General features: G+C 44.5%; 1 protein-coding gene across 3 annotated transcripts in view; it reads left to right on the forward strand.

The window, feature by feature from the left end:
* Positions 1-439: 439 nt before the first annotated feature.
* Atosa (atos homolog A) overlaps positions 440-25,025 on the forward strand; it is a 76,937-nt gene continuing 52,351 nt past the window's right edge. The window contains exons 1-2 of one of the 3 annotated variants that reach the window (XM_021173437.3): positions 440-567; positions 1,221-1,337. In XM_021173437.3, the coding sequence (XP_021029096.1) occupies positions 1,322-1,337 (16 nt within the window). In that variant the 5' untranslated portion in view covers positions 440-567; positions 1,221-1,321. The other 2 variants (XM_021173436.3, XM_029482023.2) reach the window with 2 other exon arrangements.

Genomic DNA, 25,025 nt, shown 5'->3' on the forward strand with positions numbered 1-25,025 from the left:
GGTATGGCTCCCCACCTTCCTGTCCTGGCCACATCAAACACGGATTCCATTGGGAAATTGCATGCATTTAAGGCTGGATTCCTAGTTCTTTTGCGCCAGGCCAGCATCCCTGTGGAGGAGTAGAAACTATAATTATCTTCCCGTCTGGGGTAAGCCCTAGGTTGACATCTCCCAGGTGACCCCAATGCACCCGGAGCGCAGTTCCTTGGCTGCTTAGGCGCGCGGTGCAGGCAGTCCCTGCGGGTCCCTGGGTCCTCTGAGACCCTTATCCGGGAAGACGGGTCCCCAATCTCCAACTCCAGGGCGCGCGGCGGCGTTGCCATAACAACCGGCGCGCGCAGCCTCAGCGGAGGAAGTGACGAGAGTGGGTTGGCTGTTGTTGGGACACGTGACCAGGGTAGTGTTTTGACAGGGCAAACAGTGAGAGAAAGAGTAAAGAGCGAGCGAGCGAGGCGGGCAGGCAGCGGGGACGGTGGATGCGCGGGCGCGGCGTCTCGGCGTCTCGGCGGCCGCGGGGTCGCTGCGCGCTGCGCTCCGGGAGGCGTGGCTCGGAGCACGGAGTGTGATGTGAGCGGCCGGGCGGCCGCAGAGAGCAGTGCCGGGAGGAGGAGCGAGGGGTCCCGGAGGGCGGCGAGCGGGCGGGCCATGGGAGCCGTTCCCGGGTGGGCTGAGCCACGCGTGGGTCGGCGCGGCTGAGGACATGCCCAGACTCTGCTGCTGACCGGCTCCGGCTGGAACCCGGCTACCGAAGCCTCGGAGAGGCTAGCCAGAGGGGATCCCCCGCAGGTGAGGCCCGGGGGGCTGCGGGGGCTGCTGCGCCCGAGCCCCTGCGGGGGTGCCTCGGTGCCCGGAGGCTACTGGACCGAGGGCTGCCTTAGCTCCTGCGGCCCGACTCTTCCTCCTCCGTGCCTGTACCTCCAGGGCATAAATAGATCCTGCTGGTGCTTCCGAGACGCTGTGTCAGAGGAGGACACCTTGGCCTGGAGAGCCCAGGGGCGGGGAACAGGGGTGCTAGGCCCGAGGACGCCGGGGGAGGCGGTGCACAGACTTGAGCTGCTTTTTTTTCCGCCTTTCCTTCAGACCTGCCCAGGGTTCTGTCACCGCAGTCTGCACCAGGAAGAGGCCCAACTTAGTAGTTTTCTTGCAAGATCCGGGGGAATTAAGACCCGTCTTTCTTTTTCTTTATTATTATTTTTTTATATGTTTATTTTCTCTCTTAGCGTTTGGAAAACGAAGCAGAAGCCGTTGAGTCAGCCGTGTGCCGGTTGGAAGAACCCACACCTGTGTTTTACAGCACTTTGGGTGGAAATTGGATGCCAAAATGAAGCCAGACCGAGGTAAATGATTTATTTAAGTAGAGCTTGAGTTGTGTTTTGTTTCTCTGTCTCTTTTTAGAGGCGTTAACCTAATTTTCCGCAGGATCAACCATTCCTGTGTCAGACGTGACGAACTGTCTCTCTGAAGATACCAGACGCAGAGGGAAAAAAAGATGGACTTATGGAGAAGGTGGTTAAAGTCAGATGGGAAGGACCTGTTCTTAGAGAGTGTCTAGCAGAACGAAGGCGTCAAAGGAAGTGTTTATTAGTGGCCACAGGCTTAGTATCCTTTTTAGTTGCAGCTCTTCAGTTTTTTAGGTAAAGTCAATCCAACTTCAGAAAAGTTTGTCAACTTTTGAAACTTGAGTTTGAACTTGATAAAAAGTAATATTTGTAGCCATTCGCATTTCATTAGCTGGTTTTGTGTGTGTGTTTTGTTGTCTGTTTTTTATAGATAGGGTTTTGTCAAGTTGTCTAGGCTGGCACAGGTCTTACCATGTAACCCAGGTAGGCCCAGAAGTCCCTAAGGATCCTTTTGCCTTCACCTGAAAATCAACATTACAGGCATGCACCACTGTGGCCCCTCATTAGTTTTGTGCTCTAAGGGAATTCCAGTTGTTTTCAGAGTTCCCCAGCTTGAGTCTGTTATAGACAATTAGGGCCCAACTTTTCATTCTAAATCTGTATTTTCTACAGGTTTCAGATCTAAACCCTGAGGCTCTTTTGTAGCCTTGGCTGTCCTGGAGTTCTGTCTGTAGTTAAGACTGACCTTGAACACACAGATCTGTCTGCTTCTGACTCCCAAGTGCAGTGATTAAAGCCTCGGGCTGTTAAGCCCAGTTCTAAACCCATATTTTCAAGATTTAGAGAAGAATGTACATATCTTATCCCTCTCCCAACCCTGGCGTCTGTTTTGATTGAAAAACAAAGGTTGTCACAAGCCCAGGAGATGGCTCAGTGGGTAAAGGTGCCACCAAGCCTGATCTGAGTTCGAACCCTAGAACCTACAAGATAGGAGAGAATCGACTGCTGAAAGTTGACCTCTGACCTCAACCCATGCACATTTGCACACAGTGTACACAGAGACCCAACAACTAACTATTTTTAAAATAATAAGAAATATCTTGAAAAGAATAAAAGGGTGTCACTACTACCCCAGACTAGCCTACAGCTAGGATCCCTCCTGCCTCCGTCTCCTAGGTGCAGAGATTACAGGCATACAGCACCACACCAGCCTCATTTTGCTTTTCAAAGACATCAAAAGAAGGTGTTCATCAACTTCTGATTAAGAATAAGGACAGCTCTGAGGGGTGTTTGCTATGGTAGTGGTTTAGGAGTGAGGACTTCTTTGATGTGAGTTTGATTCCAAGGGATTGTACAGCAGGTATCGGCGTGTTTGGAAGGAAGGACTAGACAACAGCACTCATCCAAATCTGGGGTTTCAGGATTGGAAATAGTGATTTATCCACCAAGGTGGATTTACAAGAACCTATGCAAATATATATGTGAAAATGGGTATTTTCATATAAAATATACTAGGGAGGAGTAGGAGACAGCTATATTTAATTTCAGGCTTCACATTAGTCTTGAATGCTTTACTGTTAAGTAAAATAGGTTTGTGGTTAATGCCTGCCGAAGCGTCATTGAGTGCATCGCTCCTGAGAGGACTGCTGTGGACCATGCTAAGTTTAGATTTTTAGATTACATCAGTGACTGGAAAAACTAGCTCCGAGGTCAGAAGCTGCATCTCAGAATAAACAAACAAATGAAATCAAAGTCACTGTTTGTCTTGGATTATTGTTAAAAAGTCGCTTTAAAGCCGCAGCAGTGGAAAAACTAGCTTTTACAGCAGAGACTCTAGAAAAGTTGTTTTATCTCAGGTGGGACTGTAACTAAGCAATACAAGGTTTAGCCATAGATGGATCCAAGTTAGTAAGGAAAATAACCCACTTGTCCAGATTCCCAGGGGAGTGAGTTTCTTTCCCCCCTGTATCGTTCTCAGGGAAAGTGGAATGATCCCAAGGCCAAGGTTGAGCTTTTATCCCATAAAAACATTAACTGTCTGGTTCATGGATATTTTGGGGGGAGGGAGAACAAGATTCAGAATAATTACAAATTCTTAAACTACTACGGAAACACTAAAGTAAGTTTTTCACAGATTTATTTTTTTTTCATTACTATGTACAGCATGCTCTTGTATGATCTTCTTTAGCCCGGGCTTACTTTGTAGCTGAGGCTGGCATTGAACTCTTGATTCTCTTGCCTCCATTGGGCAAGTGCTGCCTTTTATTCTAGTAAAAAGAAAGAGAGACTGGGGAACCGGCTCTGCAGTTCAGAGCGCTCACTTGCTGCTCTTCCAGAGGAACTGAGGTCAGGTACCAGCACCCATGTCGGGTGGCTCACAAGTACCTGTCACTCCAACTCCAGGGGATCTGAGGCCCTCTTCTGGCTATCACACACACACACATACACACAAACATGAACACACACAGATACACATGCACTCACACAGACGCACGTATGAGCACACAGGCTTTTTAAAAGCGTGTGTACAATCCATATAATCTAACCTCGGTTGATGACAAAGGGGGGCCTGCTGAAAATTGCAGCTCTGTACCACATCAGAATCTAGAGAAGCTAGGTAAGTTTGTGATATTTTCTTGTTGTCTCTAACTTCAACCACTCCACTATTTCTTCTCTGTTTATATCTGATGTTATGGCCCCCTGTATTAGCAGTCTTTGTCAATGATATACTTATTCTTGCTCCTTTAGTTTTTCTGCTTTTAGTCTGTGCCCTGGAGAACTTGATGATCCTGCCTGATACCAGGCTCTCTGTAAAATGAGAGTAAATGAGTGACCCTCAGGTGCTCATCCAAGAACTGTAAAGTGTGTGTTTTAATGTAGAGACTTGAAACTATTTGCTTAGTAGGGTACAGCTATGTCTATCTACCCTTGTTTTGGTTTTTTGTTTTGATTTTGGTTTTTCGAGACAGGGTTTCTCTGTATAGCCCTGGCTGTCCTGGAACTCACTGTGTAGACCAGGGTGGCCTTGAGCTCAGAAATCCTCCTGCCTCTGCCTCCCTAGTGCTGGGATTAAAGGTGTGTGCCACCTCTGCCCAGCTTTACCCTTGTTTTTTGAGATAAGGTCACATAGCCCAAACTGCCCTGGAACTTGCTATAATGTTTGTAAATGCACTGGGAGCCTCTTAACCTATGTGATTGGGTATGGTATTTGGCTGGCTAATAAAAACTGTTAAGTGGGAATCACAGAAAAATCACAGTGCTTTTCATTTATCCTTTCATTTCATATCTTCTGGTTTTTTCCCTCTTCATTTCCTGCTTTGTTTTTATCTTTTTAAAAACATTTATGTGTGTGGGTGTTTTGCTTACCTGTACGTCTGTGCATCGTATGTGTGCCTGGTATCTACAGAGACCAGAAGAGGCCACTGGATTCCCTGGAACTGGAGTTAAGCACAGTTGTGAGCCACCATGTGAGTGCTGGGAACTGAACCTTGTCCTCTGCAAGAGCAGCTAGTGTTCTTACTCACTGAGCCAAGCCCTCAGCCCCTCAGGGTTTCTTTTTGGTGCTAAGGATTAACTCGAGGGCCTGTACAGTCAGTACCCTTGAGCTATCTATGCTCTCCGTGAGCCTTTTGGAGGGTGAAGCGGGTCTGTTTTTAGAGTTGGGTGTAATTTCCTGTGTAAACCAAAACACAGTTTAAGATCTCTAGCTCTGACTTGTGTGAAATAGGAGAGACTGTGGAACAGTTTAAGGCTGGACTCTCACATTTTTAATACTTTCTAATTTTTACAAACAGTTTTATAGGTATTCTGTATGCACATAATTCAGAAGTTTGTTTTAGGGAAAGGGAGAATTTCTGTTTCTTGGAAATATGTTATGGGGGTTGCGTATAACACAGTGGTATAATTAATACATTGTTCAAGGCTCAGTGTCCAATCCCCAGTATCCCATGTACTGGATGGATGGACAGATAGATAGATGGACAACAGATAAATTGATGGATTGAGAGTGAGATATATATATATATATATATATATATATATAGAGAGAGAGAGAGAGAGAGAGAGAGAGAGAGAGAGAGGAGGGAGGTTGGGGGTAGGGGAGACTTGTTTCAAGTATTCAATTTGCTTTTCACTGCAATATTTTGAATTTATGGTTTCTTGTTGTATTATAATGAACAGAGTAATACAAGGGGATTTAGTAGCAGAAGACAAGGTTCCTCTAGAAATGTGTCTAGTCTGCATCTCAAGGTGTGCTAAAGAAGTTCCTTATATCAGCAGGCTCCTTATATAACCTGTAGGTTGTGGGAAATAGCAGTGAAGTCATTTTCTGCGTGGAGGTCATCACAACCTGAGGAACCATATTAAAGGGCTGCAGCGTTAGGAAGGCAGAGAGGCACTGCTTTATGTGGTGGGTATGCATAGTCAACTCTGCCTGTCTAAGTGGAAGTTAGAGGTTTTGTTTATACTCAATTAACATGTTACTGTGTAGCAAATGGTTACATTCCACATAGTCAATAGTATTTTCCCTTATAAAATTTCAGGCAGTTCATAACACTCCTTGGGTAATGCTGACAACCTGAGTCCTTGATGTTAATTGCTAGTGTGCACCCTGGAGTCAGAACTGTGTCTCTTCTAAGAAGCTCACTATATAATCTTCATCACATTCACTTCTGCCTTCTCCCACCTCAACTACGTAGCAATTGGCGCTCAGTAGAACTAAGTACCTAACTTTATCGTGGTAAGCGTACAGCTGCTGATATGTTGGTCAGTTGCAATCTGTACAACAGAGGTAAGAAAGTAAGTGTGCAGTGGCCTAGTGCTGGTCTTTCTATCCATTCATAGCCCCCCGACCTGGGAAAGTTCAGGATCATTTAGTAACCTCCTGATATCTAGCTGTCCGGGAAAACATGTAGCCTACAAAGGGATACAGGACATAAGTGTAGCTTATTCCTTGATGCCGTCATCTGCTGTTAGAACTACTTTACTATCTGTCTGAGGAGTGGTGTGGTTAGAGTAAGCTTTCCTGGATTACAGGGTTTTACATGGCGTTGCCTGCTGAAGCCAACAGTGTGGCTGCAGAGGGTGAGCGCTTCTGCCTTGGACTCAAAGATGTGCAACTTGGGACCTGACCCCAGTTATACAAATATGGGGTATCTGGTGCCTCTTTGGAAGTCTTTCAAATGTGACCTTTGTATAGAAGTAATTAAATCATATTCCCACATGCTACAAACATAAAGTATTCCAGTTTTGTCTATTTTAAGTACTGTTTTGGGTTACAGAAACTTGTTAAAGACAAACTTCAATTATCAATAAATCGATTATTTAAATATACTGTGTTTCAGTTCATATGTAAACACTTTTTTAGATTATGTCTGTGCTCGAGTGAGAACTATTATTAGTGTAAAACTTGATCTACAAACAAAATGTCAAACAATTTGATATTTTTTAAGTCAAAATGGGAGGAATGTGCTTTCTCTCCCTTTTGTTATCATTTTACGAATTTTGTCATTAACCTTTGGATTGCCGTGACTTTGGACCTCATTATGTACATATAAACGGTCCTGCTATCTTTAAATGATGGTCTACAGGTAGCTGAAGTAGAATGAAGCCGTGGTTAGGACTGGACAGTGTGGCGGGGGAATCAGGTGCCTTCCTTTGGTGGTGTGAACAGTTCATTGTCGGCCTGTGTAAATCAAATGACAGAAATGACAGCTGCTGGAAGAAAAGAGATGTTGGCTGTGTTAACTGCAGTGGTCTTTGGCCTGCTCCCAGCGGGAGGTAATGGAGGTATTAATGACAGCTGATACTCCGGCCTTCCATGCAGAGACCCTGTTCTGTGTCGTTTCCAGATATAACTCCCTCAGTCTGCACAGCTACTCAAGCACATAGCTGTTAGCACCTTTGTTGTATGGATGAGTGAAGTGGTTCACAGAGGACTTTAGTTTCTTACACAAGGTGTGCAGATAGTTAAAAAGGTGAGTCCCACTTGAAAGTGTGTTCAAGTATGTGCTCTCAGCCTTGCTGGTAACTAATTTACATCGAGGTATTATAAGGGGTTATCACTTAATTGTTGGGGGAAAATGGGCTCGAAGGAGGCTGGCTATCATGCCTGACAACCTGCATTTCATCCCTAAGACCCACGTGGTGAAGGGAGAGAACAGACACAGGCCTGTCTCATTCATACACACCACCGACAAACCAAGTGGGCCGGGGAAACCAGCAACAGTTATTCCTGAGCTCTGGGACTCTGGACGCTGCCTGTCTTCCTGCCTCCAGTGTCTTCACAATGGGCTTTTCAGTAAATAGTACCTTGGCTTCGAGTTACCCTGAAAACGAAATAAGTTAACATACACAATGTGCTCAGAACAGCAGCTGCGGCTTAGTGAGCATGCAAATGTGAGCTGCTGTTGTTGCTTTTGGACATTTTCAAAGGGAGAAGCCAATCATTTAGAGAAAGCCGGGCCGGGCCGGTGGAACAAAGGCGCCGATTCAGCTCCTGCTTCTTCACAGAGGTGCTGGGAGTTAAGAGCGGCCACCCTGTTGGGCTGTCACACACTTATGCTGATGAGCCTTGACACATCGGGGCGCTGTCAAGTAATTACTGGCTTGATGTGACTTCTGAGGCTGGGATAGTAAAGGGGTGGACCGAGAAAGCACCCTATGTTTCTGCTTGTCACCCAGTGAAAAGGATGTGATTTAGTAGACTGAACACTGTCATTTCTCTGTCCAATGAGGGGGGAAAAATCTGCAGGTAGACTTGAGAAACTAATGTATATGTGCAATGAATGATTTAAAATTTCATTTAACTTGAATCAATGATAAATCCTTGTGGTTTGAGCATATTATGTAAACAAGAAATTTAGTTGTTTAAGCAAATAACATTTACATTTCTACATTTACCTGGGGTTTGTGTGTGTGTGTTTGTTTGCTTGCTTGTTTTGTGAGACAGAGGCTTACTTTGTATCCCAAGCTGGCCTCAAGCCTGGAGCAATTCTCCTGCCTCTGCTTCTGGAGTGCCAGCTGCACAGGTGCACACCACATCTGACTTTGTTTACTCTTTGGTCCCTCATCATTTTTTTTTAAGATTTATTTTTTATTTATTATATGTAACTACACTGTAGCTGTCTTCACTTTTTCTTCTCTCTCTAGCCGGAAGATTTATTTACTTATTATATGTAAGTACACTGTAGCTGTCTTCAGACACCCCAGAAGAGAGAACATCAGATCTCATTACAGGTAGTTGTGAGCCACCGTGTGGTTGCTGGGATTTGAACTCACAACCTTCAAAAGAGCTGAGCCATCTCTCCAGCCCTGGCCCCTCATCTTTGGATCTGATCATGGCAGTGTCTTTCTTCCTTCCTTTTGAAGTTTGACCCCTAAACTAAGTGTGGCTTACTCCTGGTGTTAGAAGTATGTGTGGTTAAGAGGGATCACCATACCCGGGTCTGTTCTCTCTCAGATGGGTTAAGAGGGGATGGGTCAGAATTGAGCCCAGTATGCCAATTCACACATCTCTTAGCCCTCACAAGGCTGAGACAGGAGGTTGTCACAAATCCAAGGCCAGGCTACAGAATTAGTTCCAAGCCAGTCTGGACTTGAGAGTAAGACATGATGTCCAAAGGAACAAAAGCAAATGACAAAATCAGGGTAGTTCCGTGATTATATCTGAGGTTCCTGCTGAGCTGACTGGGTAAATTTACATCGAGGTATTATAAGGGGTTATCACTTAATTGTTGGGGGAAAATGGGCTCAAAGGAGGCCAGACCTTAGCCAGACCTTAGCCCCACAGCCGCATGAGATGCCTGAAGTCCAGGGTGGGGGAGCTGCTTTCACGTAGAAGGTGCTCATCAGAAACAGTGCAAGCCTAGATCACGCTTCCTCTTGTTTACACCCGGTGCCAGTGGCCACCTTGTTGGATTTCAGTTATCACTCAGGGTCTTAGATACACTCTTCCTTTTACCCAGCAAGCCCTTCTCGCCAGATTCTCGCCAGATTCCCATGGTGCTCCTCGATTTTCTCTTTCTAGCCTGGGGTGTCTCTTATGTTTTTCTTTCGGAGAGGTTTCTTCCCTGATTACCCTAGCGTTCTCAACTCTCCTTAGCTGTTTCTGTTGACACACCTCTTAAACTAGACATCTCTCTTGCTATTCTGTGCTAGCACTCTACGTTCCTTTGATAGCATTTACCAAACTTTGTAATTAGTTATCTTTTTTTTTCTTTGCTATGTGTCGATACATGAGGCCTCAGCTGTGTTCCCTGATTCATCAGTTTTGTAGATGGTAGGTGTGTCGTAGGTGCATATCCTGTACTTGATATACATCTATAGAGTGAATGAACGAATGAATGAATGAAAGAATAGCTAATACACATCAATGGGAAAGAAATGGAAGCAAGAGAAGGTAGTTGTCATTAACATTAAGTAAAATCCTCTCAATTTAGGTATTTGATTATGACTTCTAGGCTATTTTCACAACTTTGTACCTGATTTTTTTTTTCAAATCCATTTAAAAACATTTTCACATTCCAAGATTGGGGAAGGGGGGCAGTGTCTCACGTCCCTCCCAAAGACTGGGATTGCAGGATATGCCATCGTGTACAGTTTTATGCAGTGCTAGAGATCAGACCCAGGGCTTCTACCAATTGGATTACATCCTTAGCCCAGCATTTTCCTATTTAAAGAAAGTGTGTGTGTGTGTGTGTGTATCTTCTGTACATACATATCTGTGTATGTTGTAAAGTCTAGTTAGACTGAAATAAAACACTATACAATAAGACCTAGGCAAAAACTGCTTGGTGTCAGTGGTCTCCAGGTTATAGGATTAACAAGTCCTCCACAGACAGATACTTGGAGGAACCTCTGATCACCGACCCCAGGCTCGGTTTGTTCCTGTTGCTCTTTGAGGAGGGAGGGGCGTACCTGGCGGCTTCCCATTTGTAAGCACAAGAAGACAAGGGAGCAGGGTGGGAGGGTAAGAAGAGTGAAAGGATGGAGAGTTGAGATTAGGGGGTGGTCGGTCGGTCACTTACTGGGTTTTGTGACATGGGTCAAGTCCCAAACCTGTTTTCTCATCAAGAAAATGTGCTTGGCCCAGTCCTGGTTCTGAGCTCAGGTGAGAGGATGTGACAACGGGTTCTCTAAAGCTGTGGAATGCTATAAACACTCCGGGTTTACCCCGAGGGTAGGACTGTTCCCAAGTAGGAGCTGAGGGCCCAGTGTTCCCCATCGGTCAGGTGCTGCACAGCTGGGGCCACTCTCCTAAGAGCAATTGACACATTTTAGAAAATGAATTACTCCCCATTCCCTGGCTCAAGTTATAAGAGTACAGAGTCATGTGGGTGATAAATGCATACTTAGTTTTATTTTTTCTTTATTTTTAAAGTTTAAATGTCTTATTTGGCCACCCAGGCTGGCCTTGAACTATCTTTACAGCCTTTACAGATAGGACTTGGCCTTTGCCTCAGCCTCCAAAGTAGCTAGGGGGAATGGGCCTGCACTACAGGCCCTGCTTGGTTAGACGGTTCTCCAGGAGTGTTAAACTACGGCCTGCATTTACTCAGGTCAGTGGGACCTCCTCTTTTTTTTTTTATTTCTTTTTTTTTTTTTTTTTTTTTTTTTGGTTTTTCGAGACAGGGTTTCTCTGTGTAGCCCTGGCTGTCCTGGCACTCACTTTGTAGACCAGGCTGGCCTCGAACTCAGAAATCCGCCTGCCTCTGCCTCCCAAGTGCTGGGATTAAAGGCGTGCGCCACCACGCCCAGCTAATGGGACCTCCTCTTAGCTGTGGAATATCATGTAACAGGAGGTAAGGACCTGAGATTTTCATGATCAAACCTGGATTGAGATTCTAAAGTCAAGGGCTGGAAAGAGATGGCTCAGTGGTCAAGAGCAGTCGTTATAGAGGGCCTGGGTTCAATTCTCAGCACCCACATGGTGACTCAACTGCCGGTAACCGCCAGGCACTCACATGGTGTGTGTGTGTGTGTGTGTGTGTGTGTGTGTATGTATGTACATATATACCATGTATACATGGTATATATGTACACACACCCCACACACGTATGTGTATTCACATGTTCTAAAGTCAGCATTTGCCAGAACAAAATGACCTTGAGACACGTTATCTGAGTAATGGTTCTTTTTGCTCTCTAACACTGTCAACATGAAGACTTTTGGAAACTGAACTGAGAATGTGGCAATGGCAGGAACCATATGCCTGGCACAGGCAGGGGTGTGGGTTAGCCCACATGGCTCAAGGCTTTCAAGACCCAGCTCATGTATGATACAGGAAGGGATTTAGGGCTAGCTCTCGTTTTTTTGTTTTTCTTCAGCTGATCTGAGGAGTTGAGTATTTCAGAACTCTATTATAAAAATGACTTTTAACAGGAACAAGAGGACAACAGACCCGACGTCACCATGGCCCGGCGTTCTGTGCACGTGCAAACTAGAAGTCGAAACCAGCATGAACTGTGCAGTGTTTGGGGCAGATGCCACAGAAAGGGGAGGTAGTTAACTTGGGCACATTTAGCTGTTTCTGGGTGGTGGTGATCAGTTTAGGGTAACGCTAGTGCAGAGGGCACAGCGGCGGAATGGTGGCCACTAGGAGCTTGGTAGAAAATACAGCATGATGAGCTATTGGCCAGAACTGCATTTTAATAATTGAGAGCCTTACCTAGGGATCCACAGGGTGTGGACCAGGCTCCCCTTATTCTCTAAGCCCAGCATTCAGGCTTGTTTCATGGTGCTGTGAATAACAAGCAGGGTCATTTAAATACCCTGTGGGGAGAGAAAGGCACGGAATGGCGAGGAGAATTCCATCTACCATTTTGTAATTGGTTAGCTTTGTAATGTAAAATAAGATACTCTGGTGTCAGTTTTTGGTTTTTCTGTTTGGGTTTGTTGTGTGTTTTTCTCCCCCTCTCCCCACCAATGGTGATATTTATTCCTATAAGGTTATTTGTAGATTGAATGAAATTATATGACAAAAAGAACTGTATATGTATCAAAAATAAGCAGGGAGCTGTTTATTCTTTTCGTTTGCTTTTTTCTTTCTTTTTTTGTTTTTTTTAAGCAGGGTCTTAGCAAGTGGCTGAGGTTGGCCTTGAACTTTGTCTTACTGTTTGTATCTGCAGAGCGTTGGCGGTGCAGGCTGTACCGCCGCAGCTGGCACAAGAGCTGTTCAGTATCTAAGCGTTTATGCTTCCATGTCACCTGTGCTTCCCCCAAGCATACAGACGACTATGGCAAGGCAGTGGGCATCTAGTGAGGAAAAGGCCTGAAGCGGAGCTCGCTCAGCAGGAGGCCTGATAGAGCAGTGACCTGAGAATGGGAGTGCACACAAAGGGAGCCCCATTGAGGAGTCTCAGGGAGGTTCCCTCAAGGCCAGAACAAAGGAGGGAAAAATACACACACATGTATGAGGCAGATTCTGCCTTCCCTGGCTGTGGGATTCAGAATTGTTGTGGAATGAATTTAGATTTTCGTGGTGTTGGTTTAATCTTAACACACATATCTATTTCATCTGTAAATCTCAAATGATTAGCAATCCCTTCAGTGTTTTCAGGTCTGCTAAAGAAAAGTTATTGGTTACACAGATAAAGTGTGTGTGTTCTAGCAGAATCTACCACTCTGCCTCGTAGTTGTTTATCTTGTAGCAACTCGCAGTCATGTGAAAAGAGCTGATAACTGCCTGAGTGTCTGAGCTGCGTCTCTGTCAGAGTGCATTGGCACGGTTGATGGCAGCCCAGCCGGGGAAGTGGATGTAAAGGCATGGATGATCTTAAGAAGACACAGCCGCTATGTTGAGCCTTAAAAGGCATGGATGATTTGTATAGATGGACTTTTTTTTTTCTTTTTTAACAACAGTTACGGATTGAGGTGACTCAACGAACGTTGTGAGGAGAGAGTTGCAGTGTAGAGGCGCTGGTGGTTTGAATGAAAATGGCCCCCTCAGGGAACGGCCCTATTTGAAAAGATTTAAGAGGTATAGCTTTGGAGGAAGTGTGTCACTGGGGTTATGCTTTGAGGTTTCTAACTCTCAAGCCAGGCCTAGTGACTCTCTCTCTTCTTGCTACCTGTGGATCTGAATAGAGAACCCTCAGCTATCTCTCCATCACCATGTCTTCCTGAGTGCTGCCATTCTTCCTGCTATGACAATAATGTGCTAAATACTCTAAACTGTAAGCGGGACCCGATTTTAAGAGTTGCTGTGCTCAGAGTGTCTCTTTATAGCAACAGAACACTGATTAAGACAAGGTAGAAAGCACACTCTTGGACTGAGGGCTAATTTAGGAATGAAAGAGATTGGATTTTTCAATATCAAACTAAGGACTTTGGACTTAATCTGTTTGACAGTGGGCAATAGTAAGTACTTTGGGATGTCTGCAGAAAACTTTCTAGAAGAATAGTTGGATTTTCTTTCATTAACTTAGATGTAAACAAGCCTTACTATCTGACAGCCTTGAGATCATGTTTTAGATCTCAGGATTCCATTGTGACCTATGCTTATGAAAATTACTCAGCACTATCTTTTGCTCTTGGCGAAATTCCCTCTCTTCTTTTTTTCTACCCTTTGCCTTCATTCTTTGTTTATAAACATAAGCGTTAGTATTCACTATTCTGAAGGTTCTTGGAACTGCTTGTGTGGTGCACAGTCCTAATAATCCTGTTGTCTGCTGCTCTTGGCAGAGCAGTGAGCTGCACTATTGTTTTGAAGCAGCTACAGGTTCTAACATGTGAGGGAGGAATATACCTGGTAAGGTGGGAAGGCTAGAGGTTCATCTTCCTGCTCTGGACAGTTGCTTGACGAAGCTTTATAGATGCTGTGGGATTAGATGCTTTATCCTGCAGCCGCCTGCGAGCCCTGAGTGTGGAGGTCCCTCCCTGCAGCATGGATAAGCTTTCCCAGGAGGCTGTGTGGCGAGGACAGACATGCATCTCTTTTCTTCTCCAGCCAAGGGAGGGTCTCACAACAAAGGTTTAAGGAAGGAGAGCTGGTGGAGTCTTGTTTAAGGTGAGGATAGCATGAAGGAGGAGCTCTGGGGTTTGGGGTCTTAGTTCTCTCACCAGTCTGTGTGAATAGACACCACCTTATGGTACTCATTCAGCCATGGTCCTCCTCATCTGATGGTTAGATGAGATTACTTCAGGCAGTTCTTCTAGGTTCAGTGTCCCATTACTTTTTTTTTTTTTTTAAAGATTTATTTATTTATTATATGTAAGTACACTCACTGTAGCTGTCTTCAGACATTCCAGAAGAGGGCGCCAGATCTCGTTGCGGATGGTTGTGAGCCACCATGTGGTTGCTGGGATTTGAACTCTGGACCTTTGGAAGAGCAGTCGGGTGCTCTTACCCACTGAGCCATCTCACCAGCCCCAGTGTCCCATTGCTAATAACTCCTTTCTCAATGTTGTTTCCCTGAACTTATCTACTGAGAATTTTGGAAGGATGTAGCCAGACTTGTGAGGAGCTGTGTTGTCATCTTAGTAATGGCTAATGACTATGCAGAGTGAATGCTGGTTCTGGAGGTGTGCTGGCTTGTCAGCTAACCTTGACAGGTATATAATGCCTTTCTGGTAACTCGGGTTGTGGAGTTCAGGCCTTCTGAATGGCTCAGGTCAGCGAGAAAGCCTCAGGTTACATATATAATGACACAGAGTAAATTCTATTAGCGTCTCAGGCTCTGAAAGTGCTTTTGTTACTCGGAAATTACTTTCAGAGCCATTTAGTTGCTAAAAAGCAGAGTGAGAAAGGCTTGTCGAGAATGTGAGGCTCTTTAACTTTTGCAGTTAAGAAAACTAGGCTTGGGCCAGCAGTGGTGATGCCCATCTTTAACCCCAGTACATAGGAAGGAGGTAGAAGCCAGCAGAGCTCTGTAGTTCAAGGTCAGTCTGGTCTGCTGGCAGGAAGGCAAGCAAGCAGATGGGCAGGCAGATGACAGACAACAAGGCATGGAGAAAAGAAGTAACCTGTCCACCTATAAAAGTTGGTCTCAGATTTCCTACCTGCCCAGCATTTGTAGGACCTGTGCACAGGGCTGTTGTAGCCATTAGTTGAAGAGAGCTGTGGGAAGTGTTCAGTCTACAACTTGATTCTAAATAATTTGCAGTGCTGTTGTCTGTTGCTGTGAATTCTAGCATGCCTTTAACACATAGGTTGAACACAAATTCCAAGTGTTCTGAAGAAACCTGCAAAGGCCGAGGGAAAGGCCAAGATCAGAGAGGAATCGGTTAAGGCCTCTGAGAAAGAGCACAGGACAAGAGGGAGTGAGCTGTGAAGGAAGTGGGCAGAGTGTCCTGGGCGAAGGCCCTGAATTTAGAAAGAGCCGGAGTCCTGGTACCGAAGGACTGGTCTCCTCGCTTAAGTTTTTATTCCAAGGGAAGAAGGTGCATCAAACCCCTGGCTGTGTTCTTCCCTCCTGCCACAGAATTGGCTTTATATAATGTTTATAAACAACACTCACTTACCTAAGCAACAACAGCACCTTGAGATGAGTACTTCTGCTTCCTTTAGACAGAAGTAGGCAAGATGTAGTAAGGCCTTTGGTTTGGTTTGGTTTGGTTTGGTTTGGTTTGGTTTGGTTTGGTTTGGTTTGGGTGTGCTTTGAAAGGCTCTCACATAGCCCACTTGGCCTTGGACTCCCTGCATAGCTGAGAATAACCTTGAACTCCTGATCCTCCGAAATCCTGGGATTACAGGCATGGCTTGCTATGCTTGGATGTTCATATGGTACTTTAGAAAGTAAAACTTGAAAATGTTAGCACACCTTTATAAAGTGTATTTAAGTAATTTCAGAGCTGGGGAGTTGACATTGTTGCCTGAGACAATACTCTGTCTTCACGCTGCCAGAGTCACTTGCCAGTCTTCCTTCATGCAGTAGAAAAAAAATGGAGCTGGATGTCATAGTAGCTAATAGCACTTGCCGTTCTTGCGGAACCTATGTCAAGGGGCTCATAGTCACCTATAATTTCAACTCCTGGGGATCTATCTGGTAGTTTGTCTGGCCTCTGAGGGCATCCACACTACACATACGTAAATAAAAGAAAAGCACATATTTTTAAAAATGACAGTTTGGATTTCTTCATTGCTTTTCCGAACATTAATTCCAGTGCCTGCTTGTGTGTGCTTTTTAGTTAGATAACTAAATAATTTAGTGCAGTACTGGTCAGCGCTGGGGATCGAGCCCAGGGCCTTGGTCATGCATTAATAGACCTCCATTGTTACGCTGTGTCCCCATCCCTTTGTGTAACCCTAGCTGAGCTTAGACTGCTTGTCCAGTCTTCTACTCAGAGTTTCTGGTGCTGGGGATTACAAGTGTGTGCCACCTCACTGGGCGGACTAGCTCTGCAGAGCTGCTTTCCTTAGCAGATTTCTGCTAAAATTCTCCTGAACTTAATTAGTGTATAGAATCTGTTGCTGATGCCAGTCCCTGTTAATAGAGAGGGCACGATACATACTAGTGACAGGCATAGGCGTTTGGTGTTGTCACTCACCAGCTGCTTTAGTTTCTTTACCCAGCTTCTTAATCTCTAAAATACTATTTCACAAAATTGCAGTTGTTTAAAGAACAGGTGAGCTGGAGAGGTGGCTCAGAGGTTAGGAACACTGGCTGTTCTTCCAGATGCCCTGAATTCAATTCCTGACAACCACATGGTGGCTCACAACCATCTGTAATAGGATCCGATGCCCTCTTCTGGTGTGTCTGAAGACAGTGACAGTATACTCATGTACATAAAATAAATAAGTCCCCTAAAAGAAAAAAAGAACATGCAATTATGGCCTCTCTTATCTCTATGGAAAAGCTTTCAGGAAAACATTGATTTACCACAATAAAAGTCTTTCTTGGTTCTAGATTTTTACAGCTGACTTGAAGGTAGCCTGCTTTGCAATAACAGGGCATGAGCAAATCCCAAAACACAACTCTGAGGGAGCCAAGGGGGCCCGTGTGCATCTGAGCACACGCTTTATATAATGGTGCTAAGATTAACCACATGTAGGGTGTTAAAATGGATTCTTATAGCTGATCTTAATGCTTATTAATATGTGACTAATGTATGTGCAGATATTATTAGACAAAGTGTTTGTCCAGTAGCTTAGATTAAAATAACCCCTGTTCTAGCTCATTTTAAACAATGTAGTATGAATGATGCCAAAAGAACCAACTAGAACATTTTCTTCTCTCCAAGAGCTTAGGTTTTGTAAACAAGGCTCTGGAGATGTTCTGCGAGTCTCTGCTTCTGCAGCCCATCTAGGTCATTGTAACCCAGAGGGCACAGATGAGGATGCCAATTAGGTCTCTTTGGGTCTTATTATGATTTATATAAAAATGCGTTTGGCTCTTAATAACAAAGTACTTTGGGGGCTCTTTGGCCACCCAAACCATCTCAGCAGACACAAACATCTTGTTCAGCATCTACATGGGGGAGGAACTATAATTCTCTTTAATTTTCAAAAAGGCTTAGCCATTTTTATAACTGTTAACTGTTAAATTTTAACTATCTTGTCTTTCTTGTAACTTAATTATTAAGATCTTAAATGTGGCACTGTTTAAGACATATAAAACATTAAGAATAGAAACCGCTGGTAGTCAAGATCAGCTCTATCCCTTTGTTATTTGTGTATCTGCCGTGTGTGTGTGTGTGTGTGTGTGTGTGTGTGTGTGTGTGTGTCTGTCTGTCTGTCTGTCTGTGTATGTGTGCACATGAAACACACACGTGTGGGGAGGTGTTGGAAGAAGGAAGGCCTCTGGATTCTTTTATTATAGCATGGACCTCATGTATCCAAAGGTAAAGAAACTTAAAATACTTTGTTCTGGAAATCCAGCCAAGGGCATTGTACAATCACTGACTACTACAGAGCTGTGTGTCCTTGCTCAGGAAGAGACTTCCATTCTTTTGTTTTTTGTTTTTGGTTTTTGTTGTTTTGTTTTGTTTTGTTTTGTTTTTCAAGACAGGGTTTCTCTGTATAGCCCTGGCTGTCCTGGAACTCACTTTGTAGACCAGGCTGGCCTCGAACTCAGAAATCCGCCTGCCTCTGCCTCCCAAGTGCTGGGATTAAAGGCGTGTGCCACCACCGCCCCGAGAGACTTCCATTCTTGAATTGACTAGGTGGTTTGTGGCATTAGAGAAACCACTATTCCTACTTTGTAAATAAATGAGTACAGGTAGATTTGCTAGGACGGCATTTAAGTGGGAACATTCCAAATCCTGAGAGCACCTGTCCTAAGTGATCTTTCCAAGAGGAGTTTGTTTGAAGGTGTCAGCACTTCTGTACTGGGCTTGTCTCAGCCGTCCACTGTGGGAAGTTCTAGTCTAGTTGTATAGCACCTTGCAGCTCTTACACTTTTGTCTTACCTGCCCTTCACTGTGCACTCTTGGAGCATCTCAAAGCCACACTTAATTCACAGGTCTGCTGGCAGCCGAGTTTAAGTCCCGAGTCTCAACTCTCATTCTTCTCAACTCTCATTCTTGCTGACCTCACTTCTCTTGGGTTGAGTGAGTGATCTCTGTCAAGAAGCGGCAAGGGTCTCCAGCTCAAGCTTTTTGTTGTCTACCTCATGGTCTTGCTGTAGCTACATCAGGCTCTCTGCCTCCCTGTGGCAAGAATGGGGTTTTAAAGATAGATGTTGGTTTGTTTTTGTTTTTGTTTTGTATTTATCCCCCCTTATTTTCAGGTCCTGGCATGACCTGGGAGCATTATGCTGCTGAGGTGCATCCAGCATTGCTGTGTTTTGGGCTGTGGTGCTAAATCCTGGTTAATAGATAGAAAAAAACAGTGTGGGCTTTCTGTGTTTAAATATTATTCTTATGTGAGGCTATATTATCTTATGGATGGAGATGTATGTATGTATGTATGTATGTATGTATGTATATATTATGAGATATATGAGAAACAGGCCTGTTATCCTACCTGTTTACCATGCTGAGACAGGAGGAGGCCAAGTTCAGGGTCTGCCTGTGTGCTATATGTATACAGAATTCAGGGTCACGGTAGACAACATTATGAGACCCTGTCTAAAAATAAACAAGTAAAAAGAGAGCCCAGCAGGTATGGTGCTGGGCAACTGTAATTCCAGCACGTGTGAGACTGAGGCCAGAGGGTCACTGAAAGCTTGAAAGCTCAAGGTACCACAAGTGAGTCTGAGCCTAGCCAGTATTACATAGCAAAATTCTGTGTTAGATAAGGGGGGGGGGGAGAGAACAAACAAACTGTAGATTCAGTTCAGTCCCCTCTGACTGTCTGTCTGTCTGTCCGTCCCTCAGACACAGCTTCTGGTCAGGACAGCTATGTTTACGCTTCTATGTTAGATACAGGAAGAACTACCTTTGAACCCTAGCTCTCTGTCTGTCCACCTGACTCTGGTTGCTTAGGCAGGTAGCAAGCCATTTTTCTCCGGTGTTGGGTAACAACTGCCTTGGGGTGAGAGGAGGTGTGTATGTAACCAATTGGGTGGTAGTCCCTATATAGTGGTTCCCTAATATGTATGTATTCACGATAGGTACTTACTGAACATACCGGCGTTGCTTAACAGGCACCTATGAAAGGCCCTTGTTCAGGAGTATCAAAGCTTGCGTCTAAAGTATCTTAGGAGTGATTTCTGCTAGCAGGAAGCATAAATAATATAAAACAGCTGGCTTTTGAAGTTCTTGCGTTTTCTATTTGGAATAAATACATTGTTTTAAAAGAAACATTATAAAAGATGTGCTTTTCCTGTCCGTCTCCTTGCATTGGAATAATAGAAGTAACTTCCTGAACTAGACCATGTACAGTGCATACTAATGGGGGGGCAGGGGGCGGGGGGGGGCGCAGAGACCTAAGGACAGCAGCCAGTCCTGTGTGTGTCTCGACTCTTGGCTCATGGTTGATGCTGTGCCACTGTCTCATACCTGTCACAGATTTGTTTATTAAAATGAGCAACCGAAGGAAAAGCAAGACTCCAGAAGAAGGTGAGGTACTGTTCACAGTGGCCTGGAAACTGGTGCAGCACAGGGGAAGCAGTTTGCTAAATAGACTTCTTGGTTATTTTCATTTTTCAAGGTGGTATATTTCTTGGAAATGGTTATTAATTTATAGTTATTCTGACTAAATAAATATAATACATTTTCTATGTGTTCTCTCCTTTTTTGTTTAGAATATATGTATGTATGTATGTATGTATGTATGTATGAATTTTTGTGGTTTTCGAGACAGCGTTTCTTTATGTAGTTCTGACTGTCATAGAACTCACTCTGTAGACCAGGTTGGCCTCAAACTCAGAGATCCTTCTTCCTCTGCCTCCAAAGGGCTTTACTGGGTAGTGTTTTGCTTTGTTCTGTTGTTTTGTTTTAAACAGAGTCTCATAATGTAGCCTAGGCTGGCCTCAAAATCTGATTCTTCCTTCCGCAGCCTCCTCAGTGTCCACTACACCTGGCTTAGGAGTTCTTTCTTTACACTGTTGATCCATACTATAGTGAAAGTAAGCACGCAGTAGCACTAGCCAGTAATTGCATTGTGGCAGCCGTAACTGAAGGGAACTGTTCCCAGTCCACCTAGGAGTTACTAGTATTGTTTTATTGCCAAGGCAGAGAGTCTCATTGACCCAAGATAACCCGGATATTGTAATCCTCCTGCCTCAGCCTCTGGCATGCTAAGATTATAGTTGTGTTCTACCATGCTCAGCTAGGTTTTATGTGGTTCTTTTATTTTTTTTTGAAAGAGTTAATTTTGAAATAAAAATTTATTAATCCAGATTTTTAATGCCTTTCCCTTTAGATGAGCCAGTTTTCTTATTTGAGCAGCAAAAATAATACCTCTATTCATTTGTGTTCTATTCATCTCCAGTAGTTTTGGAATAAAATTAAATTACGTGGGACTTAATTGGGCATGTTACTGGGTGAGCAGTTGTAACACAGATGTGACGCTGCCATTTGAAGGGCATGCAGTGTAGCGGAGGGGACCCCTTAAAGCAGTCGTTTGTCAGCAGCTGTTTACAGTCTGTCTCCAGCACTCAGAAGGGTCCTGAGACTAGCCTTGCATTCGGACGGCTTAAAGATAAGGAAGCTTACGTTGCTTAGTTTCTATCTCTTACATGCTAGTAAATCATAAAGATTCATGGTGTGGTCTGCCTTTAAAACCCTGCGTTCTCTTCCATAGCATTCCTGAGTTACCTGTGTCATGGGCTCACTCTGTTCCCAAGCATACCTCTCTGTCTTGTCCCTCAGGAGAGCTGGGAGCTCTCCACTGCCTCATAGAGGAGCCAGTGAGAGGATGACATTAACTCTTTGGTTGTGTTGACTTTTATGTTACAAACCCCTGGGGTCTGGCTGCTTCCTTGGGGTAGTAATCTTGTGGATTCTGGGGCTGCCATGAAACTGTTGTGCTGTTTGTAACCTCTCAAGTAAAAATAGTCCCGCGGTGCTCCTGCTGCGCTTAGTAGCCAGGATTTCCATCGCGCCAAGCTCCCCCCACCCAGGACACTTGATAAACAAAGCTCTGAGTAACGAGCAGATTGCTGCGGCGGCCGCTCTGCAGGCCTCTCAGCTGCCACCAAGAGCTCCCATGAAAAGGTTCCATTGCTTTAACATGCAGAGCCCCGTGCTCTGGTTGATGCTCAGAAAAGCATTTCTGAAGTGAGAACCCTTTGTGATCCTTCCAGTCTGTCCCTTAATACCTGAATTGAGTCTCCCAGGCAGCTTAGAGGGCTTTGGGTATGGCTTAGTGACAGAGTGATTGCTTGGCAAACATAAGGCCCTAGGTTCGATGACCAATAGCACTAAAAAAAAACAAAAACAAAAACAAAAAAAAACCTAAACAGCTTTCCAAGCTGGAGAGGTGGGTTTGCTGTTGCTGTTCACAGAGATGATGTGGACTAGCAAATGTGAAACCTCAATGATTTCAGTGCCTTCCCGTATTCGGGTAACTTTAAGATAAAAGTAAATGAATTTAGGTTGTGTGCCTTGTTCCATGCAACAAGAGACCTTAGGGTAGAAATTTGTACCTCTGCCCTATACTGTCAGGGTTCACTGGGCAGCTTATAGCTTTTCCCTTTTGAATCTTACACTTTGACCGCTTAACCTGTTCTCGCCTCTTAAAGGCACTGGGACTCACTGCCTGCGGGTCAGTACCTCTCTAGAGGTGCCTTCCTCCTAGCAGTGTGCTGCTGGACTTCATAGTACGTCAGTCCGTGCTGTGTTCACGTGGTTCTAGATTTCTGTGTTTGCATGCTGTTTGAGGGTTTCACTTGGGTGAGAACCTGATTGACTTGAAATGGGAGGTAGTGAGTGTTTCCCCTTACTTCCCTGCTTTGTCCCGGGTTTTATGTGCAACGCTAACAGAGATCAATTTTATCTTACACACTTCTGGTCTTTTAAGAGCGATTAGAAGTACACGTGTTGGGGCCCCGTGTTGGAAGTCTTGGTCATTGTCAGCTCACTGTTCTTTCCTTTCAAGTTGCCTAAACACAGCTGAGTTCTTAAGAGGAGCAAAGAAAACATGACAGTGCTGCCAAGTAGACAGGAAGCCGAGCGAGCTAGCCGACCCAGGAGTGAGGCTGAGCACAGCCCCGCGTCCAATCAGCTGAGTGCACTGTTGCTATGTGCGCCCTACTCTCTGCCTTTGTGAGAAGCCTGCACGGGGAAGCGCAGCACCCAGCGCTTGCTCCGCTCGCTCGCTCGCTCGCTCTCTCCTCTCCCGTGCTTTCCATCCGCGGCTGACAGGGTAGCAGCTGACAGCCGGAGGCTTCCAGTATGGTTTTCAGTGGGAACAAAGGGCTCCGCAGACAAGGTGTGTAACGAGGTGTTTGCAGCGGCTTTGTTGTTGTCCCGTCCGTCCGGGGTGGTTGTTGACTGTACTGCTGGTTTACATGGATTTGTAAGAAACAGGTCGAGGGATATGATTGGACTTTGAGAGTCATGGGACATAGGGAATCGTCCTTTGCTTCAGATAGCCTGTTTTCTTTGAACAGCATTGCCTGAAGGATGATTAAAATGCTAATCTGAACAATGAGTGGGAAGAAAAGAAACCAGATACAGTGTGCTCACTTTAACAGGAAAAATGTGATAGAAATAAGAACACTGAGGAGGGGAGTATGCTCAGCCAGAAGTGTTGCTGTGTGCACAGAAGAGATTTTAAAACAAAAGCTGCCAGGAAATGTTTTGGAAATCTGTTATATACGATTAGTTGAACTAATGATTTCTGAGTGAGACCAAAACTGTCAGGGATTAGTTTTAATGGGTTTGACAAGAAGGGGTGCATACTGCCCAGCCACAGTGCACTTACGAAGATGCACCCCAAAATTATGCAGTGTCTTAATTATTGGGTCTCTTGACTAATTTTGCACAGTTCAGAGAGAAGACAGTAATGTAGTTCCCCAGTAAACCTGTTAAATGTCTACCTAGAAAAGAGAGCAAGAGATTTTGAAGCCAACCCACAATGTTAACGATGGAATTCTAAGACTAAAGTTGGTCTCCTATGTATAATAATTCACACCTGATGAGCTGGTTGTAACTATTAAAAAATATTAATTAAACCACACTGATTTAGTAATTGAACAGGGTATAAGGTACAGTTTGAGATCTGAAAATGCTGGTTTAACAGCAAGGGTTTTCTTTTGTTGTTGATGGTGGTGGTGGTGGTTTCTCTGTAGCTCTCACTGGCCTTGAACTTGCTCTGTAGACTAGACTAGCCTTGAACACACAGAGATCCATCTGTCTCTGCCTCCCAAGTGCTAGGATTAAAGGCGTGCACCACCACCATTTTTTTTTTAAATACTGTAAAATTAGAATTTATATAATTGACATAGATGATTATTCCTTTAAGCTAATTAAAGCAGGGGACTTTAATTAGCATATTTCCCATTTCATGAGCAGTCATTGCTGAGCTGTAACTAATCCAGGTTTGGTTGTGGTTTGGCTTTTGTTTGTGGTACCAGGGATCAGACCCAGGCCTTGTGTATACCATGCAAGCACTGTGCCTCTGAGCTACCTTGTGAGCCATCGCATTTTCTTTTATGTAGCTGTGTAAGTCATTCCTGTTTAATTTACTTGGAGACATGTCTGAACTTTCTAATCTTTGCAAACATTATTGTAATTAGAAAGGCATACCAGCCAGTGTTGGGCATTTTTGATAAGTAAGGAAAAGATGTTTCTTTCCTTTCAAAATATGTTTATGCTTTTGTGCCTTATTTTTAACAATACATATAGTATTTGTGTCAGAGTAAAACCTTGCTGGGTATGGTGGCACACTCCTATAATCCCAGCACTTGAGAAGCTTCAGCAAGGGGATTACAAATTAGAGGCCAGCCTGGGCTACAGAGCCAGACCCTGTGTTTAAAAAAAAAAAAAAAAAAAAAAACAGTGACCACACGGAGACAGTCTAGTGGTTTTCTCTTTTCTGAGCTCATTCTTGTCCACTGCTAACTTCATTTTCTCAGTTATACAGACCCAATGCTTTCCGTGAAGCGCCTTGCTGTCCCGTTGTCTTTGGTTTACTTCATAAGAATTGATTGAACTCTGAGCCCAGGCTGTTTTCATATGCGTGAATGATGGGAGATGATAGAGCTGCAGAGCTGAACACCCTCATCCGTCACACGGGCTGGGCTTTGCTGTATTCAACAGGGATGTTCTTGGCAGGACCTTCCACTGGGTCCTGGCTCACTCGGCATCTGAAGATTCCTTCTCTAGCAGAGCCCTGAGAACTCGTGTTCACTGTCAGA

This window comes from Mus caroli, unplaced genomic scaffold (genome assembly GCF_978045245.1).
Source record: "Mus caroli unplaced genomic scaffold, Mus_caroli_1 scaffold_11, whole genome shotgun sequence".
In the NCBI taxonomy this organism is placed as follows: Eukaryota; Metazoa; Chordata; class Mammalia; order Rodentia; family Muridae; genus Mus; species Mus caroli.